The 26,178-nt window shown below is 42.6% G+C and overlaps 1 protein-coding gene across 1 annotated transcript; it reads left to right on the top strand.

The window, feature by feature from the left end:
• Positions 1-6,177: 6,177 nt before the first annotated feature.
• Positions 6,178-18,949, top strand: LOC139317572 (uncharacterized; the record flags this gene model as incomplete). Its single annotated transcript, XM_070944666.1, has 4 exons — positions 6,178-6,374; positions 15,821-15,839; positions 17,179-17,233; positions 17,265-18,949. Coding segments are annotated over exons 1-4 (1,956 nt in total), but the record flags the coding sequence as incomplete, so codon positions are not given.
• Positions 18,950-26,178: the final 7,229 nt, after the last annotated feature.

The raw sequence follows: 26,178 nt of genomic DNA, 5'->3' as shown, positions 1-26,178 counted from the left end.
GAATGTATAAAGACTATGTGAATATATAAGTTTGATAGTCCACAAGCTCTAATTTAGTCACATAAATTTTAAACAGTTGTTTCACTTATTACAGTTAATTCTATTTCCTATATTTCTTGTAGTAGTTTTTGTATATTATTTTTTTCTTTTCTTTTTTTATTGTTCTCCAGGCTCCAACAAAATTTTCACCTTTCAAATTTTCCTTCTTCTCTTCCTCTTTTTTTGTTCATTCAACAAATCAGTTCAATATTGCATCAGTCTTGCATCAATTCTTTATGAGACGTGTTTAGTTAGTTCTATCATTCCTCTAGCCCCCAGACAGCGCTCTCGTTCTCCTTGTACTGTACGAATTTTTTCCTGTTTTTAAAATTCAAAGTTGTAAAATTTATAAAGTTATAAAGATGTAGGTTTTATAATCACCTGTCCTGTAGAGTTCCACTTCTAATCCATCACAAGGTATATAATCCCGGCATGTCACTATTTAATACACACAGTCAGCTATTCCGCTTTCTTAGTAATCAATATCTGTATAAAATTATCAAGTAATAGATTTTATAGTCACCAGTCCTGTAGAGTTTCACTTCTAATCCATCGCAAAGTATATAAGTCTGGAGTTTCTTTCCTCTTCTCATCTGTATTCACCTCCCTGAACTGTCACTGTTTGGTGTAAGCAGTTGCCTGCTCCGATCTCTTAGTCGCCATTGTCTTTGGGGTGGAAATCCTGCCCAACTCTTTGGAGTCTCGATTCTACAGCTGCACCATTCGACAATAAATCTTTACCGCATTTTAGGGATGTCTTCTCTCACCGATATCTTCATGCTGTATTTTGATTTTCTCTTCCTGCTCTGGAGCTGTCACGGTTCTGAATCGGCCAAGATGGCCGATTTCTTTTCTGCCGGTTTCTCCTGTCCGTTCAGGGAAATCACCCTTCACCCCGATGTCCTTCGAGTTTCCCCTTTGTCCTGTCAATCCCTACGGGACTGACTGTCCCCTTTTTAGGGCCTCCCGACAGTAAAATTCAGGCTACGGGAACGGACACCCGTTCCCTCGCTCTGCTCCACCGTGACATCACTGCCGGAAGTCAATCTGATCAATTTCATTTGTATTGGAATGTATGGCACCCAGGTACCACACTGTTCACACATTGATTTGACATTTTTATAAAAAATTAAAAAAAATGTAGAAAAAATCACATTATATTTGATCAGTTGTGTTGTCAGGAATTGATATTGTCTCCTTTGATCTCTTACTCTCCTAGGGATCTGTTTGAGTCCCGTATTGTATTTAACAAGACTTCTAGTGTTAGAATAAATAGCAATGGGGATAATGGACATCCCTGTCTTGTTCCTTTTTGAATTTTAAACTCTGTTGTCAAACTTCCATTAATAATAATCTGTGCCTTTTGCTCTTGGTAAATTGCTGAGACCGCTTGTATAAATTGGTCCCCAAAGTCCATCTTTTTTAAAGTCTTTAATAGAAAATTCCAATCCACTCTATCAAAGGCCTTTTCCGCATCCAAAAAGACTAGCACTGCAGGTACCTGTTTATTCCTCTCAAGATATTCCAGTAAATCTATTACTTGCCTTACATTATCCTTCATGTATCTGCCCTCGATAAATCCCGCTTGATCATCATGAATCACCTTTTGAATTACTGGCATCAGCCTGTTGGCTAATACTTTTGCATAAATTGTATAGTCAGTGTTCAGTAAAGATATTGGTCTATAATTCTCTGGTTTTTTAGGACCTGCTTGCTCTTTTGGTATCAAAGAAATATATGCTGTTGTCCATGATGGGGGTATTTTACCCCCTTGTTGAATATTACAAAATAAGTCTCTAAGTTGTTCCACCATTTCTGCTTGCAAAGTTTTATAATACACTGCAGTCAAGCCATCCGTTCCAGGAGCTTTAGCTGTTTTTAATTGTTTAATTGCTACTATTATCTCCTCCTCTGTTATAGGATAATTCATTCTTTCCTTTTGTTGGTCAGTAATTTTTGTAACTCTTTTATTATCTAAGTATTTTTCTATAAGTCCATTCTGCACATCATCTTTAGCATATAATTTAGTATAATAGTCCACAAAAGCTTCTTTAATTAATTTTTGTTGATAAATTTCTTTGCCTCCAATATCAATATTATCAATAGTCCGTATACTCTGCTTTTTTCTTAATGTATAAGCCAACCATCTGCCCGGTTTATTGGCATTACAAAATGTATTATGCCTTGCATATTGTAAGTTTGTTGCAACTTGTTCCGCCATAAGCATTTGAAATTGGTCTTTCAAAAGTTTTATAACACCACGTAATCTTTCATCTGTTGGATTTTTAATAAGTAACTGTTCTTTGTTCTTTATTTCTGCTTCCAATTCAGATCTTTTCTTTTGTCGAGTCAATCTATGTTTAGAATTCATATAAATAAGCACCCCTCTCATATAAGCTTTGCTCGCATCCCACACAATTTCAATTGGAGTACCTTTATTCAAATTTATTTCAAAAAATTCTTTCAAATGCTTTTTAAGTTCTATTATGTTTTTTTCATATCTGAACAAGTTTTCATTCACTCTCCAAGAACGTCGCTCAGTCTTACCCATCTCGATTTCTATCCATACTGGGCTATGGTCGGACAAAGTTCTTGGAAAAATCTTTGTTCTCTTTGTCTTAACAAGTAAATCATCTGACAACAAGATGAAGTCAATCCTAGAGAAGGATCCATGTCTGTCAGAAAAAAAAGTATAATCCAATTCTTTTGGATTATGTATTCTCCAAATATCTTTTAATTCCAAGTCTTCTTTCATGTCAAAAAAAGTCTGTGGTAGTCTAATCCTGGATTTCACCAAGCTCTTTTTTATCTAGTTTAGAGTCAATTACTCCATTCCAATCTCCCATTATTAAAATAGATCTATAGTCCCATTGCAGTATTTTAGTATGTAACATTTTATAGAAATGATCCTGTTGTTGATTGGGAGCATAAATTCCAATCAAAAGAATTTGACCATTTACTGTAAACAATTCAATTGCTATAAACCTACCATCTTCATCTGCTTCTATAATTTTAGCTGTTAGTCTTTTGTTTACATAAATAACCACACCATTCTTTTTTTGCAAAGTTGAAGATATAAAATGTGTTCCTAATTTAGAGTTTATCAAATATTTTTGATCTTGAGTTGTGATATGAGTTTCTTGTAAACAAATTATATCATTATTAAATTGTCTCAAGTATGCAAATAATTTCTTCCTTTTTTGTGCTGAGTTCAACCCATTCACATTCCAGGATAAACATTTAATCATCATCTTTATCTTTCTGAAGCAACGAGCAGAATAACCGAATATCTTCCGGAATCTTCGGTCTTGCTCCCCCATGGCTTCAGTCTCTTGTGTAGTGCTCTTAGCTCCCTTTTTATATTGTCTTTCTTGTTGTTGCTTTTCTTTAAGTTGCTTAGATTTTGCACGAGTTATGCGCTGATCCTTAACTTCAACCATCCGAACCGGGTCCAAGATTGGAGAAGATTCTAACAGGGGCTCTTCCAAAAAACCTCCTTCAGCACCCTGCGTTTCCTCTACCTCCACCTGCTTAGACTGTTCTTGCAGTTCTTGCTGGAGTTGCTTCTTATCACTCTCCTTAATCTCCAGGACTGTAGATGTACGTGGAGATGGTGTTCTTTCTTTAAAAATAGTAGTGTAGAAATGCTCCGCCTTCTCCACAGTATTCAAACGATGTCTTTCTCCCTTATACTTCAAAATTATGCCAGTTGGGGCATCCCACCGGAATGGTATCTCTTGTTTTTGCAGTTCTTTTACTAGAAAGCCAAAATCTTTTCTGGCTTTCAGCATTTTTGGTGGTAGTTCTTTATAAACTCCAATTTGTGCGCCCCCCACTTGCACAGAAGTAAGAAAAGATTTTTGCAGGATGTCATTTCTTATTGCTCTGTCCGTAAAATATATGACCATGTCTCTAGGCAATTGTCTTTGTCTAGCCACCCAGGAATTCACTCTGTAAATTTTGTCTATTTTGTAAAAAACCACATCAGGATTAATTTTTAATATCACTGCCAAAGCCTCAGCACAAATCTGTCTCAAATCCTGTCTGTCATCCTCTCTGATTCCTCGAAGCCTTATAGCAAATTCCATTGCCCTGAATTGCATCATAACAATTTCGTTTTCAACTCTCTGCATTTTATCATCAGAAATTTTATAGTCATTGTCTTTCATCTTAACATTGACTTCTGATTTAAATTCTTCCACTTTAGAATCCACTTTAATAATAAATTCTGCAAGGCCAGACGCCACATCTGATATTTTTTTAGTCACCTTGCCATAATCCTGTTTCACCATATCTTTGATTTCATTAATTTCCTGCATAATTTCCTGTTGAGATTTTTGAAGTTTATCATCAATTTCCTGTTGAGATTTTTGAAATTTATCATCCAAAACCTGGGATATAAATTCTTTTAAATTTTCAAAGTCAAAGTCTTTTTTCTGAGTTTGTTGGACAGGAGGCTGTGATTCATGTTTGTGTGTGGGGGATCCCCCCCCTGCTGCCTTTCCTTCCTGCTTCTTTGAAGCCATCCTGCCACGTAGGTTAGTTTTTCTAAAAAGAGAAATCCTTTTTGCTTTTGCACCTCCACAAAAGCTTCTAAAAAAGTCCCCCAGGTTTAATCAAATAGAAGCTAGACTGAACAAACTCAAGTTTTTTTAAAAAGAGAAATTTTTTTCCTCTTCTCCTATTCCTCTGTGTTACAGGCAGAGTAACTTTGTAACTGATCAAAATAGCTTCTCAAAATCACTTTCACCAGCTCAGCTGCTGGGCGCCATTTTTTTTTCAAATCAGTTTCACACGGTCGAACTTTCTCTTAATTTAAAAAGTCACCAAAACATCAATACTTGCAATTTTCCAGTTTGGGAGTTCAAGTTAAGGCTTCCGCTGATTATTAAGGTTGGTTTCATTCAAATAGGAAGTTTGCAGCAGCCAGCTTGTTCTGCGTTAGCAGAATCGTCCCACGCCGTCCGGAGTCTGGCAGGTTGAAAGGGAGCCGCGCCTGTTTCCTCCCCAGCAGCGATTCTCTGGGGGCTCACAGGGGCTCAACCGATTCCTTGCCTTCTCTCCTCCAGCAATCCTTCAGATTTTTGGAGTTTTCAAGCCGCTTCTGAGTATCGAAGCGGCTCTACAGATAGCGGGGCTGGCGGTCCTTCAAAGAGACCGTCTTCGCTGGTGGCGAAACAAACCGGAAGTCCCTCCAGCCGCCTTTTCGAATAGGAGATTAGGTGTATTTGTCAACGAAGTACCTAAGATTGAGGCTGCCTAGCAAGAAACTCGGACCAAAATTCATCGGTCCTTTCCCTATAGTAAAGGTGATTAACCCTATAACGGTCCAGCTTAAACTCCCTTGAATCCTGGGGAAAATACATCCCGTGTTTCACAGCAGCCTTTTAAAACCAGCAGTGGGCTCTACCTCAAGACCCTTACCAGCTGCTTCCCCCCCTCCTATGATAGTACAAGGTGAAACTCATTACGAAGTCAAGAAGATTCTTGATTCTAGGTTGCAACGAGGTCTATTACAATATTTAGTACACTGGAAAGGGTACCCTTTGTCAGAAGCTACGTGGGTCAAAAGTTGGGATCTGAAAGCTAGTGAAACAATTTCACGACAAATTCCCTGACAAGCCAAAGGGTCCTCCAGGAGGGGGGAGAGGGGGTTAAGTGGTTTTATGAACGTGTTAACCCTCTTCTTTTGTGTTTTGTCCATTTTATTTTCCTGAGCGTGGTTTTTCCCTCGAGGGGGATGCCTGTCATCTTTGGAAGCCATATTAGCACCAGAAGCTTCCACGCTGCCAATTTCTTGTGCTTGGGAAAGTAGGAGGGGGGGATTCAGGAGAGTGATTGTAGTTAAACATAATAGCATTCTTCCCTTCAGTCAAGGTCATGGTATTTATGCATCTGGAGGAGGAGGAGTTGCAGTGATGGCTCAAGTTGGGACGGATGATGATTGGGCCATGTGACAGACTGATGGGTGCAGGGGCTGGATTTGGGGTTTTGATTTACTGAGGGAAAACCCGGAACTCTCAGATTCGGGTTTTCCCAGATGTGCCAGTATACCTACTCTAATAAATGGAACTTTGAGAAATGCTTGCCTCAATGTTTTTAATTGGAGTTGGGGCTTTCTGTGGTCATAGGGCACAGATGGGCCTGCTGATTGCATACCTGGCTCCCTGCCACATGACGGCGGCCCTGCCCGAACTGCTCAACATTATTGCCGGGGTGGCGGTTGATACCCCCAGGCTCTTGGTCATGGGGGACTTCAACTTGCCATCCATCGGGGAAATATCTGAGGCAGCTCGGGAGTTCATGGCTTCCATGACAGCCATGGACCTGACCCAGTTAGTTCATGGCCCTACTCACATGGGGGGGACACACCTTGGACTTGTTTTTTGTCTCTGGTCAGTGGGTGAATGATCTAGATATAGGGATATAGTTATTGAGCCCTTGTCATGGTCATTCTCTCCTCTGGTTTGACTTTCTAACCGTTACACCCCGCCACAGGGAGGCAGAACCAATTAGGTGGTTCCGCCCCAGGCGCCTGACGGATCCCGACAGGTTCCAGATGGAGCTTGGGCCATTCCCTGAGGCTCTGGCTCACGGCCCAACTGAAGACCTGGTGGCTGCCTGGGATAGGGCGGCCGCTGGGGCTTTGGACCGTGTCGTGCCTTCGCGGCCTCTGACCCAGCGCCGAACTCACTTGGCTCCTTGGTTTTCTGAGGAGCTGAGGGAGATGAAGCGCCGGAAAAGACGCCTGGAGAGCGGTTGGAGGGCCAGCCGTTCCGAATTCGACCGGACACTGGTGAGGACTCATATTAAGACCTACCTAGTGGCGATAAAAACGGCAAAATTTAATTATTTTTATTATTTTTCCGCTCTTATCGCGTCTGCAGATAACCGCCCAGCCGCCCTGTTTAGGGTGACCCGCTCCCTCCTCCATCTGGAAGCGCGGGAAGACCCCTTGCAGAGGGGATTTTGTGCAGTATCTGCATGACAAAATCGCTCAAATTCGGGAAGGCTTGGACTCTGACTGGGCGGATCCAGACGGGATGATGGAGGTGGGTCTTGAGAATATTATCTGGGAGGAGTTTGACCCTGTGGCTCCCGAGGACATGGACAGGATTCTGGGGAGGCTGAGCACGGCCACGTTTATCGGACTCGTGTCCCTCCTGGTTGGTGCTGGCCTCCCGGGAGGTTATACGAGGCTGGCTCCAGAGGATCATTAATGTTTCGTTGAGTGAGGGTTTCTTGCCTTCCGCCTTGAAAGGGGCAGTGGTGAGGCCCCTCCTCAAGAAGCCTTCTCTGGATCTGGCTGTTTTGGCGAATTACCGTCCAGTCTCCAACCTTCGCTTTGTGTCGAAGGTTGTTGAGAGAGTGGTTGCGCGACAGCTTCCCCAGCACCTGGATGACGCTGTCTATCTAGACCCGTTCCAGTCTGGTTTCAGGCCTGGGTACAGCACGGAAACGGCATTGGTCGCATTGGTTGATGATCTCTGGAGGGCTCGGGACAGGGGTTGTTCCTCTGTCCTGGTCCTATTAGATCTCTCAGCGGCTTTTGATACCATCGACCATGGTATCATGCTGCGCCAGCTGGAGGGGCTGGGGGTTGGGGGCACCGTATTACCGTGGTTCTCTTCCTTTCTGACTGGTCTCAGTTTGTGTTGGCAGGGGGCAGAGGTCATCCTCGAGGCACCTTATGTGTGGGGTGCCACAGGGATCGGTCCTCTCGCCCCTTCTGTTCAACATTTATGTGAAGCCGCTGGGTGAGATCATCCATGGTTTTGGGGTGCAGTTCCATCAGTACGCTGATGACACTCAGCTGTACATCTCCACCCCAGACCACCCCAATGATGCCCTTGAAGTGATGTCCCAGTGCCTGGAGGCTGTGCGGGTCTGGATGGGGAGAAACAGATTCCGACTCAACCCCTCCAAGACTGAGTGGCTGTGGCTCCCGACGTCCCGATATAGCCAGCTGGTGCCATCGCTGGCTATTGGGGGCGAGTCATTGGCCCCCACGGAGAGGGTTTGCAACTTGGGTGTCCTCCTGGATGCACAGCTGTCTTTAGAAGAGCATATGACGGCCATGGCCAGGTGGGCTTTTTATCAGGTTCGCCTGATCCTCCAGTTGTGTCCCTTTCTGGATCGGGACTCCCTGCGCACGGTCACTCATGCCCTCGTCACTTCCCGACTGGACTACTGCAATGCTCTCTACATGGGGCTCCCCTTGAAGAGCATCTGGAGGCTCCAGCTGGTCCAGAAAGCGGCTGTGCGGGTGATTATGGGAGCGGTGGGGCGCTCCCATGCAACACCTCTCCTGCGCGAGCTGCATCGGCTCCCAGTGGTCTTCCAGGTGCGATTCAAGGTGTTGATTAACATCTTTAAAGCGCTCCATGGCTTAGGACCTGGGTACTTACAGGACCGCCTTCTGCTACCGACAGCCTCCCACCGGCCAGTATGCTCCCACAGGGCGGGGCTCCTCGGGGTGCCGTCGGTCAGTCAATGTCGACTGGCGACCCCCTGAGGGAGAGCCTTCTCAGTGGGGGCTCCTGACCTCTGGAACAAGCTGCCCCCGGAGGTACGGAGGATCCCGGACTTGCGTACCTTCCGCCGTGCCCTGAAGACTTTGTTATTCCAGCAAGCCGGGCTAGCCTAATTTTAACGGTTTTAAATTTTAAATTGGATTTTAATGGGATGTTTTTAATTGTGGGCCAAAGTATTTAATCTGGTTTTAAATTGTTTTTAACTTTTATATTTATGCATTTGATCTTGGCTGTTCACTGCCCTGCGTCCTTCAGGAGAAGGGCGGTATATAAATATAATTTAAAAAAAAAATGCTGACAAGTTAACTGCCTTTAAGAGAATAAAGTCAGTACTTGATATTGCTCCTTGTGCATGAGGTGGGTCCAGAAAAAAAAAATCCTTTAATGGTTTTCCGTGCCAACTGTGCCAAAAATATTCCTGAAGAGGTTAGAGCGGAAATATTCATGTTAATGCAGTAGAAGAAGCAGAGCTGGATTTTTAAGGTACTTACCAGGGCCCTTGTTAAGGATATTCTTGGCTCATAACCAATGTTATGGGTTATCGAGCAGAGTACCCCTTGAGTATGCACATGAAAGCGGCTGAGAGTGAATAACCACAGTTAATATACTGACACACTGAGTTGTGGTATTCTTTTACTTTTTAGAAAAAAGTAAAGCAAAGTCCAATAACAATCCAAATCATACACAGATAAGGTGATATTTAAAAGATCAATTCAGGGATATTCCAAGTACAAAGTCTTCTTACCAGTTGTTGTCATTACACAATAAAACAGTTCTTCTTGAGTTTCAAACAGGAACAATTTCAGTATTAAAACATTCAATAAATAGTAGAAAGTAACAAGTAGCAATGATCAAACAGTGATCATACAGAGAGAACAGGTAGAGAGTAACAGCAAATAAGCAGATAAAATGGTGTAGTGTTCACAAGCCATGATTCAGGCTTCCCCTTAAGTACATTGGCTACAGAGCTTAGCCAATCAGGATACAGGATGATGCAATACAGTCTTAAAGCAATACAATACCTTTTGACAAACATGTATTGATAGTTTATATATTGCCTGACCAACTAGTTAGACAATAGCCATTTCCTAACATTCTCCCCTTTGGGCAGGACAATATATAATAGCTTACATTCTTAAACCGTAACATTCACAACATGTTTTATGCTTAATCGCACCCTGAGCTTTTGTAAAATTATCAGCAATATTATTTTCAGTCATACAATATACTAATTGAATCATTTTACTCTGTACACATTGTCTTACATTCAAGTACCTAATATCAGTGTGCTTAGATCTTGTTTTCACAGCTAAATTAGTTGCCATCTTAATTGCAGTTTGATTATCTTCAAAAACTACAAATGGATTGTTTACATTTAAGCCTATATCAATTAACAGTTGTTTATAATATATTAGTTCTGTGCACATTAAAGATAGACAGGAAAATTCAGCTTCCATGGTTGATAAACTAATGTGCTTTTGCCTGATAGATTTCCATCCTATTAATGAATTTCCAAACATTATTGCAATACCTGATGTTGATTTACGTGTGGGTAAATCAGTAGCAAAACTAGCATCAGCATATGCAGTTAATACAAGATCATTGTTAGGCTCTAAATATAACGCATAATGCATTGTTTGTTTCAAATACCTTAGTATTCTCTTAGCAGCTTGCCAATGTCTTTCAGTTGGTTCAGCATTATACCTAGCTAATAGATTTACACTATAGGATATATCCGGCCTAGACCAATTACTAATATAAGATAGACTACCAATCAAGGACTGATATATTTCCTTGTCGAATACAGGACTTTGAATATTACCATGTTTAAAATCCTGACTCATTGGTGTCTTAGCAGGCTTACATAGTTCCATATTATAACGTTTTAACAATTGGCTAATTTTCTTAGCTTGTGACAATTTGTACCCTCTATTAGTTTTTACAATATCAAGACCTAAATAGTGCTTGATTTCACCTAAATTTCTAATCCTAAACTTATTCTGCAACATAGAAATAAATTCTGTTGCCTCCTGTTCTGTTTTGGTAACAATTGCGATATCATCAGTAAACAAGAGTAAAAAAGAAACCAAACCTTCTTTCTCTCGTTTAAATAAGCATTTATCTGCTACACCTTCAATAAAACCCATAGCATTTAATTCGTTAACTATACATCTATTCCACTCATACCCTGATTGCTTTAAACCATAGAGACTTTTCTTTAGTTTCCAGCAATCAGTTCGCTCATCAGTTCTTAAACCTAATGACTTTTTCATATAGATATTGTGCTGTAAAGGTGCATGTAAATATGCGGTTTCAACATCTATATGTGTTATTCAATAGCCATTTTTAGCTGCCCACACTAACATGGTTCGCAATGTGGTTGCTCTCAAACTGGGTGCAAAAACCTCATCATAGTCTTTTTCAGACTGAGCAAATCCTTGAGCGACTAATCGTGCCTTATGGGTTACAGTTCCATCAACACCAGTTTTTAATTTATAAACCCATTTACAACCAATTAAACATTCTCCTGGTGGTAACTTAACATTTTCATATACATCTAACTCAGTTAATGATTTAAGTTCTTTAGCCATAGCTTCCTTCCAAGCTACTTGGTCCGTTGCAGGATACAATTTTATATCATTGTAGTTAGAAGGCTCTATATTTACCTGACAAACCACACTAACTTGATACCTGTCGGGTGGATGTCTTACCTGAGTAATATCTTCTAGGTAATTCAGGACTCATAACCGGTGTCTCAACTACTTCCTCCCCTAAAACTTCTTCTTCCTTTACAGTATTAGGTTCTACATCAGCTATTTCATCTTCAGGGGTATTATTGAATGTTTGTGTATCAATAATAACACTATCCTCATTTTTGTAACCAGCTTGCTCAAGCTTATCCCAACCAACATGTTCCAGGAACTTAGCACTAGCACTACAATAAACGCTAGTGGTACCTGGTGCCCAAAACCTAAATGACCTGTGGTTAGATTCATATCCAACAAAAAACATTTTCTTTGCTTTGTTGTCCCTTTCACCTTAATTGCGAGGGAATATGAACCCAAGCTGGAGCACCAAATGTATGCAGATAGCTTAATTCAGGTTTTCTACCATGCCAACATATGAATGGTAATTCACCAGTTGATGAATTAACTACGTTATTCAAAACATGGTTAGCACACATTATTGCCTCACCCCAAAGTGTATCAGGCAAACCAGAATCAGTTAACATGGACCTAGCCATAGCTTGCAGTGTTTGTCCTCTGCGTTCTATATAAGCATCACGTTGTGATCTATAAGGGGCAGAACGTTTATGTTCAATACCTGCCTCCTGCAACATATTTTCTAATCTTATATTGGTAAACTCGGTACCATTATCTGTTACCAAACAAACCACCTTATGTTTCTGTTTTCTCTCAACAAACTTCAGCCAGTTTGACAAACGCTGAAATGTTTCTGATTTAGTTTTCATTAAGTAACAGAAACCATAACGAGAAAAATGATCTATAATGCTTAATATATAACAGGCACCACCTAAACTTGGTTGTTTAGGTCCAATAATATCAGCAAACACTACTTCTAATGGCTCATTAGATGTAAATCCATTGACTCTGTTTGCTGGGGTTACTTTGCTCTTCTCTTGATTACACGCATTACAATTGAGGTATTTGTTACAAGGTTTTAACTTTATCCCCTCAGATAATTCTACTGTTCTTCTTAACACCTTAAAGTTTATACAGTTAGGTCCAGAAATATTGGGACATCGACACAATTCTAACATCTTTGGCTCTATACACCACCACAATGGAGTTGGAATGAAACAAACAAACACAATGTGCGTTAACTGCAGACTGTCAGCTTTAACTTGAGGGTATGTACATCCAACTCAGGTGAACGGTGTAGGACTTACAGCAGTTTGTATATGTGCCTCCCACTTGTTAAGGGACCAAAAGTAATGGGACAATTGGCTTCTCAGCTGTTCCATGGCCAGGTGTGTGATATTCCCTCATTACCCCAATTACAATGTGCAGATAAAAGGCCCAGAGTTCATTTCAAGTGTGCTATTTGCATTTGGAATCTGTTGCTGTCAACTCTCAAGATGAGATCCAAAGAGCTGTCACTATCAGTGAAGCAAGCCATCATTAGGCTGAAGAAACAAAACAAACCCATCAGAGAGATAGCAAGAACATTAGGCATGGCCAAAACAACTATTTGAAACATTCTCAAAAAGAAGGAATGCACCGGTGAGCTCAGCAACACCAAAAGACCTGGGAGACCATGGAAAAGAAATGTGGTGGATGACCGAAGAATTCTTTCCCTGGTGAAGAAAACACCCTTCACAACAGTTGGCCAGATCAAGAACACTCTCCAGGAGGTAGGTGTATGTGTGTCAAAGTCAACAATCAAGAGAAGACTTCACCAGAATGAATACAGAGGGTTCACCACAAGATGTAAACCATTGGTGAGCTTCAAAAACAGGAAGGCCAGATTAGAGTTTGCCAAACAACATCTAACAAAGCCTTCACAGTTCTGGAACAAGATCCTATGGACAGATGAGACCAAGATCAACTTGTACCAGAGTGATGGGAAGAGAAGAGTATGGAGAAGGAAAGGAATTGCTCATGATCCTAAGCATACCACCTCATCAGTGAAGCATGGTGGTGGTAGTGTCATGGCGTGGGCATGTATGGCTGCCAATGGAACTGGTTCTCTTGTATTTATTGATGATGTGACTGCTGACAAAAGCAGCAGGATGAATTCTGAAGTGTTTTGGGCAATATTATCTGCTCACATTCAGCCAAATGCTGCAGAACTCATTGGACGGCGCTTCACAGTGTAGATGGACAATGACTCAAAGCATACTGCAAAAGCAACCAAAGAGTTTTTGAACGGACAGAAGTGGAATGTTATGCAATGGCCAAGTCAATCACCTGACCTGAATCCCATTGAGCATGCATTTCACTCGCTGAAGACAAAACTGAAGGGAAAATGCCCCAAGAACAAGCAGGAACTGAAGACAGTTGCAGTAGAGGCCTGGCAGAGCATCACCAGGGATGAAACCCAGCGTCTGGTGATGTCTATGCGTTCCAGACTTCAGGCTGTGATTGACTGCAAAGGATTTGCAACCAAGTATTAAGAAGGGAAAGTTTGATTTATGATTATTATTCTGTCCCATTACTTTTGGTCCCTTAACAAGTGGGAGGCACATATGCAAACTGCTGTAAGTCCTACAACGTTCACCTGAGTTGGATGTACATACCCTCAAATTAAAGCTGACAGTCTGCAGTTAACCCACATTGTATTTGTTGCATTCCAACTCCATTGTGGTGGTGTATAGAGCCAAAGATGTTAAAATTGTGTCGATGTCCCAATATTTCTGGACCTGACTGTATGTCCTAAACACCGATAAAGCAAATGAATGCATTCATCGAGAGAAAAATGAATTATTCCTGTAAAAACCTTCCTGGTGAAGGTTGTTGAGAGCGTGGTTGTGCAACAGTTCCCCCAGTACCTGGATGAAACAATGTATCTGGATCCGTTCCAGTCGGGCTTCAGGCCCGGGTACAGCACGGAAATGGCATTGGTCGCGTTGGTAATGATCTCTGGAGGGCTTGGGACAGGGGGTGCTCCTCTGTCCTGGTCCTGTTAGATCTCTCAGCGGCTTTTGATGCCATCGACCATGGTATCTTGCTGCACCGGTTGGACGAGTTAGGGGTGGGAGGCACTGTGTTGCGGTGGTTCTCCTCCTTTCTCTCTGACCAGTCGCAGTCTGTGTTGACACGGGGGCAAAGGTCGACCCCAAGGCCCCTCATATGTGGGGTGCCGCAAGGGTCGGTCCTCTCACCCCTCCTGTTCAACATTTATGTGAAGCCGCTGGGCGAGATCATCCGTGGTTTCGGGGTGAAGTACCACCAGTACGCTGATGACACCCAGCTGTACATCTCCACCCCGGACCAACCCAACGATGCCCTTGAAGTGATGTCCCAGTGCCTGGAGGCCGTGTGGATCTGGATGGGGAGGAATAGGCTCAGGCTCAACCCATCCAAGACTGAGTGGCTGTGGTTTCCGACGTCCCAATATAGTCAGTTGGTGCCATCGCTGACTATTGGGGGCAAATCATTGGCCCCCATGGAGAGGGCTCGCAACTTGGGCGTCCTCCTGGATTCACGGCTGTCTTTAGAAGAGCATTTGACGGCCGTGACCGGGAGGATTTTTCATCAGGTTCGCCTGATTCGCCAGTTGCGTCCCTTTCTGGATCGGGACTCCCTACGCACGGTCACTCATGCCCTCGTCACCTCCCGCCTGGACTACTGTAATGCTCTCTACATGGGGCTCCCCTTGAGGAGCACCCGGAGGCTCCAACTGGCGCAGAGTGCGGCCGCGCGGGTGGTAATGGGAGCGACATGGCGTTCCTATGTAACACTTCTCCTGCGCGAGCTGCACTGGCTCCCAGTGGTCTTCCGGGTGCGCTTCAAGGTTTTGGTTACCACCTTTAGAGCGCTCCATGGCTTAGGACCTGGTTATCTATGGGACCGCCTACTACCACCAATAGCCTCCCGCCGGCCGGTACGCTCTCATAGAGAGGGGCTCCTCTGGGTGCCGTTGGCCAAACAATGTCGACTGGCGGCCCCTAGGGGGAGGGCCTTCTCTGTGGGGGCACCTACTATCTGGAACGAGCTCCCCCCGGAGATACGGAGGATCCCAGATCTGCGCACCTTCCACCGCGCTCTTAAGACCTTTTTATTTCACCAGGCGGGCCTGGCCTAATCTTTTCCCTCTTTTTAATTATGCAAATTTTAATCGGTTTTTAAATGATTGGGGTGTTTTAATCTGTCTGGGCCAAATTGTTTAATTCGATTTTACTTTGTTTTTAAATTTTGTATCTATGTATTTTTACTGTTTGGCTGTTCACCGCCCTGAGTCCTTCGGGAGTAGGGTGGTATATAAATAAATAAATAAAAAAGCATAACCAGAGTAACACCATATTTAACCTTCATTTAACCTGATTTATATAACCTGGTGAATAGGACATGTGTAAGCATTATATTCTGGAAAGGAAAAGGGAACTGTGATGCTTGTTTTGAGGAAATAAATGTTTTTGGGACATTTTGAGTTGGGTCAGGCTGACCTAAACTCTATTGAAAAAGAGGAAGAGCCTAATGATCAATTAAGAAGAACAATATCCATAAGTATGAAAACATATGTAAAGGGTATTTTGGAAGGGTATTTTTGGAGGGGAACTCCAGGGCGGAACATGTGAAGAAAGCCAAACTGTTATATAAGACCTGAAGACAATACCCTGCGGGGGCGTTTTCATTATATTGCTGTACCTCGAAAACTGTATTTAAACCATGTAATTGAAGTGATCAGACGTTCTCTCTCTTCCATGGGAGAACCCTTTTGCAAAAGCTTATAATATATACATATATCTTTATAAATCTGCTTTTTCCTTGTTCATGGTCTCTGCTTCACTTATTACGAGGTTTGCTGTTGGTTTGCATCTCACAATTGGCGCCCGAACAGGGACTGGAGACTTTCTTCTGGATATCCACAATTGAAGCATTCTCGTATCCAGTGACGTTTAAAGGGGAACAAATTATAAGATATAAGGAATTATTGGATGAAAAGGGTGAACTTAAACTAAAGCAAGGTATAGAAGATCAAGGATATAAAATGGATTGGTTTTCATATATGCAAATACTTTCTAGATATCGAGAAGATCTCAAACAAGAAGTTTGTATAATGACTTGACTAATTTAGATAAGATCTTAATGGGCTCTGATGATCATGTAATTAAAAAGCTATATGGTTATTTATTAGAGGTTAAACTGGAAGAAGAACAAGTTAAAGAATCAATGATAGCATGGGGGAAGAATTTTGGCTATGGTATTGATTTAGAGAAATGGCAAAAATTGTGGTCACATAATTATAAAATGACAATGTCTACAGCATATAAGGAGAATTTGTATAAGATGTTTTACAGGTGGCATCTACCCCCGACGAGGATAGCCAGAATGTTCCAGAGTAAATTGGAGAAGTGCTGGAAATGTCATCAGACCCCAGGATCCTATTACCACATGTGGTGGTCATGCGTAGAAGCAAAGATGTCACTGCGTTATTTTATTTACCAACTGAGCTCATCATTTCTGGACTGTCAGACTTTCCGTAGCTTGCCAAATTCTTATCAGTAAGCTACGCGTTTCCGTATCCACCCACATTCCATCACACACTTTTCCTTTGTTCTCTTGCCACGGAGGTGTCGGCTGCTGAAAAGCAGCTGGCACGAACTATTTCAAAATGTAACAATTACTTTTCTTAGTTAGTGAGGTGTTTTATTTTTCTTTATAACAAATAAATGAGTTTTATTAGAAAATATTTCTTCGGGTTTTATTTCAGAATATTGCAACTTGGAGAAGCCATGATCCATCCTCTAATTAAATCAGGGTGATTGTCCCAGAGCCAATGATGGGATTAATCAATGCCCTAACATCTGGTAGCAGACGGACGGTTGATTTATGGCTTTTTTCCTTGTTTGTTATTTCTGATAAGAGCGCATAGGCAATTAGTTTTTAGCTACTGAGGTACGCTAATTATTTTTGCTAAGATGCCGAAACAGAAGAAAAAGAAAAAAATGAAACTAAGACCACTCATTTATGAAGGTAAATGATTTGATTGATCTTTCCAACGAAGAGGTAGCAGACAGGAGATTTTCAGATTTCCAGCCCCTTGCTACAGCCACACGCCTGGAACAAGAAGCCGTGGGAGCAGAAATGGAGGGAGATAAGACAGAAGCTGTTTTTGAAGATGATGATTTACGACTGAGGTCAGTAGCATTTTCTTCTGATTTTCCAAGCTCTGAAAAAGTCCTCCCAGAACCTTCTGAATTTGTAACGCTTGGTGCAGAGCCAGATTCCCCACAAATGGCAAAGCCTTTTTACTCCCACGCAGAGAGAGAAACAATTCATTATTCTCCTCCAAGCCCTGAGCTCACCCAGTGTGAGATGGCCATCAAATCCTATCGTGAGCATGTAAAATATTATGAAAATGAACTGTCTCGATTTAAGAGGGATTTGTTTATGCTGGAACAAGAAAAGGCAGAGCCCCGTGACTTAAGATTTTCAAAAAGCGCCATCTTGTCTTCTTCCTCAGAGCCAAAGACACACCCCCTGGTGGATTCTGTGTCAGGCCAATCAGAACAGACAGCAGTGCACACGTCACATGTCTTACATAATCACTCCTACTCTAAAGCATACAATGCCACGTATGCAAAGCTGCCCGAAACTAAAGGTGCAGCACCATCTGCTGGCGAAAGTAATTTACTACAGGAAGCTGAAATGCTACAAGTGTTTCCACAGGCCCAAACTCCAACACCCCCTGGTGGTGCTGGTATCTTTTTAGATGGAACACAACCACGCTTAATGCAGCAAAGGCAAATGACTGCATCTCCAGCAGGTCATGCTAATATTGCAGCTCAAGCACAAATGGCAGCTGGAACACAGCAGATTCCAGTGCAACATCCACAGCAGCTACAAATGCCTGCATATGTACCACAGCCACAAGTGCAAATAGGGCCAGCTCCTGGTCCAGCCCCAATGGCACAACCAAGACCATTTTTAGGTCCACAACAGGCACAGCAAATACCACAGGCATTTCTGCCAGCACAGCCAGCATACCAAATGCAGACTCCTTACCAGGCATTTTCTGTCTCTCCACTAACTGGTGAGTCAAAACTAAAAATGTCAGGACACAATTATAAAGCCTGGGTCAGTGAGATTACACTATTGCTTCTTAGAGAAGGCACTCACTGCATGATTTTTAACCCCCCTGGACAACCATGGAATTTTGCAGTAAGAGATTTAGAGATTAGAGCCCGCACAACATTATTGATGTCCATGGATACTGAACTGCAGGTCACTTTTCCACCAAATACAACAGCCCGACAAATTTGGGCTCAATTGGAAAATTGCTACAGGCCTGTCTCAATTGAATCTTCATGTTTACTCATGTCTGAACTCCACGGTTCGAGATTGAAACCTGGTGAACAAATTGGAGGACATTTGACCAAACTGAAAGGTCTGAGAACAGAATTAAGAGAAAGAGGCCATAACATTGAAGATATTCAAATGATCAGCATCATTATTAACTCTTTGAATTATGAATGGAAAGATGCTGTTACAAAAATTAACCAAGTCCCTATTGCTCAACGCACAGTGGACAATGTCTGTAGACTTTTAATTGAAGAAGAGGCATTCATGTTGGCCACGCCACATTTGAGAGGACCACCCGCATCAAGAGCTCCAGCTAGGCGCCCCTTCCGAGGAAGGATGCCAAGATGCTACATCTGTGATCGTGTGGGACATGCCACCCGGGATTGTCCCCAACGAGTTCCAGCTCCCGTCTCATACCAGCCCAGAGGAACAGACTCCAGAGGCAGAGGCAGAGGCGGAAGACAAGGTCGTCGTGGTCCCCGGCGTGATCCACAAGCTCCACTCGCCACATTGGCTCTAACCAATGATCCACAACTTCAACCAGAGTATGACAGACGACTCCTGTGGACTTTGGACAGTGGTGCAGCATTGCATGTTACCTACAGAAAGGAACTTTTTACAGAGATGCACGAGCCTGAACCAGAACTGCGTGAACTTTATTCTTTTTCCAATCATCCTTGTCAGGTCAAAGGAAAAGGAACTGTTTATGTTGAAGAGCTCGATGCATTCATTCCTGATGTTTATTACATACCAACAGCAACCAGTAATTTGCTTAGTCAGAGTCACTTGTCTAGAGCATTAAAATTCCAGGTTCACCACCTTGAAAATGCAAGTTACATAGTTAAAGATGGAGATATTGTTGCTGGAACCATATTAATTGGTGGTGTTTATTACTTAAAGCCAAAGCCTAAAACACAAACACAGGCAAGTATACAAACTCCAAAAATGGAGAGCACAGGCCCAGAGAGAGATGCTCCAGAGAGAGATCCTGTCGCTATTCCTAAGGCTCCTAAAGCCAACAAAAAGAGAATTGGTAAACAGGTTGCTCAGAGCAAGCCTGAGGTTCCGCATAAAAATGTTAATGTTGAGAATTCACTAACAGGTAAACCTTTGCATTCCAGGTGTATCCATAAATGGCATAGAAGATTGGGGCATGCCAGTTTCCGTGTTCTTAGGAAGATGCCGGAGTTCGCAAAAGGTTTGGATCTAAAGGGGTGTAAAGTGTTTTTGGATTGTGCTGTCTGCAAAAAGGCCAAATCCAAAGCAGCAGCCATTCCCAAACGCGCTACACGCCTGTCAACACGCATTTTTGATTTGGGTCACATTGACATAGTTGGTCCTTTCCCGCCATCATTTGGTGGTAGAAAATATTTTCTAACAATTGTTGATAATTACTCTAGATATGGATATGTATATCCTATGAAAGAAAAATCTGAGACTTTTCAGATCTTTAAAGACTTTGCAGCCCTTGTTTCTACCCAACACCAAGTTCGCATCGCCAGAATCCAGAGTGATCGTGGTGCCAAGTTCATGTTTCAGCGTTTCCAGGACTGGATGCGTAAGAATGGAATTATTCATCAGACTTCAGCCCCTTACACACCGGCTCATAATGGGGTCGCAAAACGAAGACAAGGGGTCCTGCAAACCATGATGCGTTGTCTCCTAGAAGACGCCAACCTTGGTATGATATACTGGGGTGAAGCTATAAAATATGCAAATTACATTGTCAACCGTACTTGGAGCAGTGTAACAAATCAGACTCCTTTCTTCATGTTGTATGGCTACAAGCCCGATCTTAAAAACTTCCATATTTTTGGTCCATATGCTATGGTGAACATTCCCTTAGCTCAAAGAAGAAATGAGGTCCAACAGCAAAAAGACTGAGATTTATGGGTATTGATGATAACTCAAAATGGAGCAAATTTATTGACTCTAAACATGTAATTGTGATTTCCCAATCTGCTAATTTTGAAGAAGATATTGACTGGTCCAGGATTCATTCCAATGATCCTGGAGTTTATTTTCCTAGAGATGATACTGCTGATGCCACGCAGATTGATGATCAAGATTCCACTGGTTCTTCTCAACCCGATGTTCCGTCTTCGCAAGTCGCGGATGCTGACGCTAGCGACGAAAGTGAGGACGAGGATGAAGCAGAAGAAGACTGGACTGTTGTCCCGAGACGTTCCAAGAGGGCCACAAAAGGGATCCCTCCACAACGATATTCTTGGCAACTGACAAAAGCACCCTTGCCTTTGATTTGCAATGTTACACTTCCACCTGATAATTTCACACAAATCAAGCAGCTCCCTGATTCAGAGCAAGACAAATGGTATGATGCAATGCAGGTTGAAATGGACAGTCTAAAGAAACTTAAAGTATTTACACCTGCAAAACCTCCAGCGAACAAAAAGGTCATTGGCATTCGATGGGTCTACAGAATCAAAAATAAACCAAATGGTGAGTCATTGTACAAGGCCAGACTTGTAGCTCAGGGTTTCGCTCAATGTTATCCTGAGGACTACACAAATACTTACTCACCGACAGTCAAAACCAAATCGGAATCATTGAATAATGCCTGTTCCTAACTCTTTCCCAAGATTCTAATAATATTCTCTGAAGGTAGTGTCTCTTAAACTGTCCACGTTTCTTGCCCCTCTCCCTCCCTAGAAAATGGTGCCAACCTTGACACAAATCATAACCCTCCAATGTAAGAGTCCTCTTCCTATTTAAAAGCATCCAGTCTCTGATCCAAGTTAAATTAGCCGCTTGGTAGTAAAACTCCCATTTTGGTAGACCAAATCCCCCTCTACATGGAGCCTCTTGGAGCATTTTAAGTTTTATCCGGGGCTTCTTCTTCTGCCACACAAATTTCCTCACATAACTATCTAGCAGTTTAAAAAAACCACTATCCAGTCTCGCGGGGGCAGTCTGAAATAAGTAGTTCCATTTCGGAAGTACGTGGGTTTTAATCGTAGCTATCCTACCAAGTAAGGAGAGTTGCAGGTGCTCCCACTTTTTTCTCTCCCCCCGGCAGTTTAGTACCCGGTGAATAGTCCAAATTGTTGTCCAATATAACATTAAAGTCCCCAATCAGGCAAACATGGTCATATTTTAATTCAATCAGTTTTTTGTATATACGTTCATAATAAGACTTCTAATTTCCATTCGGAGCATAAATAGTAACCAATAGACATTTCAGTTGTCTTATTTCTAATTCTATTAACAATAATTTTCCCTCTTCATCTTTAAAAATTTCTTTAGAATTTATGTGATCCTTCACATATACCCCCCCCCGTTTCCTCTTATCTGCCGACGAATGATACATCTTCCCAAGTCTTGAACACAGCAGAAGTTTCTCATGAAATTTTTTAATGTGAGTTTCTTGAAGGCAAGTAATATCATAATTAAGTTTCACTAAATTATTTAGTATTTTCCTTCTTTTAGAAGGAATATTTAAACCATTAACATTCAAAAAAATGAGTCGCACCTCTTCCCCCCTCACCGCCTTTCTTCCCTTCCTCCTATTAGTCCTATTTTCCTAATACTTTTTTCTTGGTTTGCCGGGTTTCTCGTAACACCATCTCTCTGCCTCCCCCTCCTTTTTCCTCTAATTTCCCCTCCTTCTTCCTTTCTTCTTGGTTTCCCACACTATTTTCTTCCTGCAATTCCTCTGAACTTCTACTCTCCTCCTCCCTTTCTAATTCCAGCTCTAATTGTGTAGATTTAAAATTATGTTCATAAAAATCCTGAGCATCTCAGCGGTTTTCTATTTTCACTTTCCTATCGTTCCACGTAAACATGAGACCTTCCGGCAATAACCACCTATACATAATCCCATTCTTCCTCATCTGTAGCGTTAAAGGCTGGTAATTCCTCCTGATTTCCCTAACCCGTCTTGGAACTTGCCTCAGCACTGAAATCTGTTTTGCCCTAAATACTACAGCTCGGTCCCGAGATTTCTTATAGATCTCCTCCCGCACCGACTTCTTGTTAAACCTAATATGTACTTCTCGTGGGTGGTTATATCTCTTTGCATAATTAGTAAAAACCCGAAATACCTCATCAATATCACTAAGGACCGCTATTTTATCTTTTTCCAGTATTTCAGAGATGATGTCCCCTATAATCCCTTTTAGATCTTCTCCTTTTTCCTCTATTACATCTTGTAATCTTAAAACAAAAGAAGATCTTTCAAGTTCCCAAAAAATTATCTCCTCTTCTACAGCTCTATTTACTGAAATCTGTTCACGTTCATATCCATCCAGTCGGCCTTCACATCTACCTAACCTGGTTTCCACCTCCTGTAATCTTCCCTCCTGCTTCACCATATCACCTCTTATTTCTTCTAACTTCTCATTAAACTCCTTAATATCCCCCCTTACCGCTCCCATTTCATCTTTCATATCTGAAGTAAGATCTTCAAGTTTTTCAAGTTTTTTGGAGATAGACTCCTGGTTCTTTATCATAACCTCCTGCATGGTTTGGAGCATCCCCTGAAGACTTTGCAAGGTGGGAGCTTTTCCTGCAGAGATCTGATCATCCGTATTTTTCACCATCGCCGAGGTTGATGACATTGGAGATGACACAACTGGAAGCATAACAACCTTTTTCCCTGTTTTAGTCGTTGTAGTTGTTGCTGTAGTTGACATGGTTGCTATTAAATCTATGTAATACCGGAATTTAAGAGTTCACTCCTCCAGCACCAAGTCCAAGTCACACTTAGGATTTAAACCGGCCGTCAATAATAAATTTCCTAAAAGCGTAAATTACAATACTCAGTTCTCTCCTCCACAGGGATTCACCATCAGACGGAGGGGGGAGGACAGAGATCAAGTGTTCAGTCTGTGTTCATCTTCTCAGCACTGGTGGACTAATTACAAATACAAAAAGAACTACAAAGAGGAACTTCAGTGCTCTGATTCTTTTAAATTACCCCTTTCAGTCTGCTCAATCCCTCTAATCAACACCAGAAAGTTAGTTTGCCTCTCTCACTGCAGCCACTTTGCATGTGGTTAAAACCACACTCGCTGGCAGATCTAACACAAAAACAAGAAAGTCCAGTTCTTCCTCTCCTTTCCTTAATCGCGACAATTGTCCCAAGCACTCCGCTGTTTCTAATCCCTCCTGCCGCTCGTTGCAACATAGACTTCCCTTCCAAAACGGCTTAGTCATAGTCCGGGGGTAGCCATTAATGGCCCCCTCTTCCCAGTCGCTAGGGTCGAAGTATCTGCTAACAACACGCGGGATCGCCACCTCCTCGTGTATCTCAGCTCACCACACCTTCACTGACCTCCTCGCAGTCAGCGCCAGCAACAAAAGCTGTTCGCCGGCTGGGAAAAAGCAACTCAAGCCAGGAGTCCTTTCAGTTCCTGACCTGCTGCAAAAATGATGTCACCGGAAGTCTGGATTTAAAATTTTTATGATTGGCATGGTTTTTGTTTTTTCTATTTTTTAACTCTTTTTGGGAGATTATAGTACTTTTTTTTCATCTTTTTATTGCTGGTTGGATATTTTGAGCAAATACTTGGGCTTTGAATTTTTTATCAGCGAATTTTTTTTTTTTGTTCTGATCTGGGTTTTTTTTCTCTTTTTTTCTCTTTTTGCTTTTTTGAGTGTCTTGGTTGTTTTTTGGGGGTTTTGTGTTTTTTTTTTTCTGACAGTCTTTCCACCTTTTTTTCTTCTTATATGGATTATGGATTAAACCTATGTGGATTAGGGTATCAAGAACCTGAAGAGTCTGGTTGAACAGTTTGAATTTGAAGAAGTCGATTACTTGGATTATAAATTGGGCAGTAAGGCTTGAAAAAACAAGATGAAGAAAACAACACATCTATCATCACCATCAATATCAACAGCGCCTGGTACCACAGGGCAAAAGACAACAGAACCCACACCACAGCAAGAGAAAATCAACACAGAATTAAAAAATATGCTACAGACTATATATGAAGACCTGAAGACAAGATTAGACAAAGTAGATGGGAGAATGGAAAAAATAGCAGGAGAATTGAAAGAAGTTAAAGAGATGATAGGGAAAAATGAACAACGATTACAACAAGTGGAAGAAAAAGCAGAAGCAATGGAGAAAAAAGTGGAAGAAATGGATTATAGACTTACAATTACTGATAAAAATCAGGAAAAAACAATTACAATTTTGGAAATGGATAAAGCTGATTATCTTAAGATTCCAAAATATTGAAGAAGAAAAGGGAGAAAATTTAGCAGAGAAAATTGCAGAGATACTAGCAGAAGCAATGGAAGAAAGCAAGGAAGGGAGCCGAGGGGTAGGCCACTCTCGGGGAACTAGGACTCGCTGTCTCAAAGCGATTACTTGTTCCGGCCCCTCTGGTTCTGGTTCACCAGGCTCGCCTCATATACCTGGTGACTCGGGATGTCAGGGCCCTGGCCTCAGGCGGCTGCTGCTGTTTAATGCCAGGTCTGTTGTCAACAAGGCCCCCCTCATTCGGGACTTAATCCTGGAGGAGGGGGCTGACCTGGCATGCATAACTGAGACCTGGCTGGGCCAGGAGGGGGGTGTGCCCCTCTCAGAGATGTGCCCAGATGGGTTCCAGATATTGCATCAGCTGCGACTCCAGGGAAGGGGTGGAGGAGTGGCAGCTATTGTCCGGAAGAGTCTTTGCCCTCGCAGCATCCCTGCCCCTGAGATTGTTGGGTGTGAGTCTCTCCTCTTGAGGTTGGGCTCAGGGGTTCAGTTGGGCTTGTTGCTGACGTACCTGCCTCCCAGCTGTGTTACAACAGCCCTGCCTGTGCTGCTAGAGGCAGTAGCTGGGCTGGTGGTGGAGTTCCCCAGGTTTATGGTACTGGGGAACTTTAATTTGCCATCACTTGGTGAATCCTCAGATGCTTCTCAGGAGTTCATGGCTTCCATGACAACCATGGACCTGACCCAAGTAGTTCAGGGTCCGACTCATAGGGGGGACACACACTTGACCTGGTGTTTCTCTCGGGGCAGTGGAGATATGATCTGGAATTAAGGGGTATAGATGCTTCTCCCTTGTCGTGGTCAGATCATTTCCTGCTGAGGTTAGACTTCAGGACACTACTCCTCCATCGCAGGGAGGCAGAGCCGATTAAGTGGTTCCGCCCCAGGTACCTAATGGACCCTGAAGGGTTCCAGAAGAGCTTGGGGAGATACCTGACTCCCTTGTCCACAGTCCGGCTGAGTCCCTGGTGGCTGCCTGGAATAGGGCGGCATCTGGGGCACTGGATCGGATTGCACCTTTGCAACCTCTCCATGGCGGTGGATCCAGGAAAGCTCCCTGGTTTACTGAGGAGCTCCGGGAGATGAAGTGCCAGAAGAGACGTCTAGACTTATTTAATCGCGATACAGGTGGCAAAATGTTTGCATTTTTCCGCACTTATTGCATCTGCTGATTCGTGCCCAGCCGCCCTATTTAGGGTGACTCGCTCCCTCCTTAATGCAGGGGGAGTGGAGGAGCCCTTGCAGGGTAGAGCTGAGGAGTTTGTGCAGTTTCTGTCGGATAAAGTCGCTCAGATTCGGATGGACCTGGACTCTGATTAGGCAATTACGACCGAGATGACGGGGCAGGTCTTAGTCCTATTGTGTGGGATGAATTTGAGCCTGTGACTCC

This window comes from Pituophis catenifer, unplaced genomic scaffold, assembly GCF_029215685.1.
Source record: "Pituophis catenifer annectens isolate HBS135680 unplaced genomic scaffold, rPitCat1.0.hap2 SCAF_5, whole genome shotgun sequence".
NCBI lineage: Eukaryota > Metazoa > Chordata > Lepidosauria > Squamata > Colubridae > Pituophis > Pituophis catenifer.
This window is presented reverse-complemented; position numbering and strand designations above follow the sequence as displayed.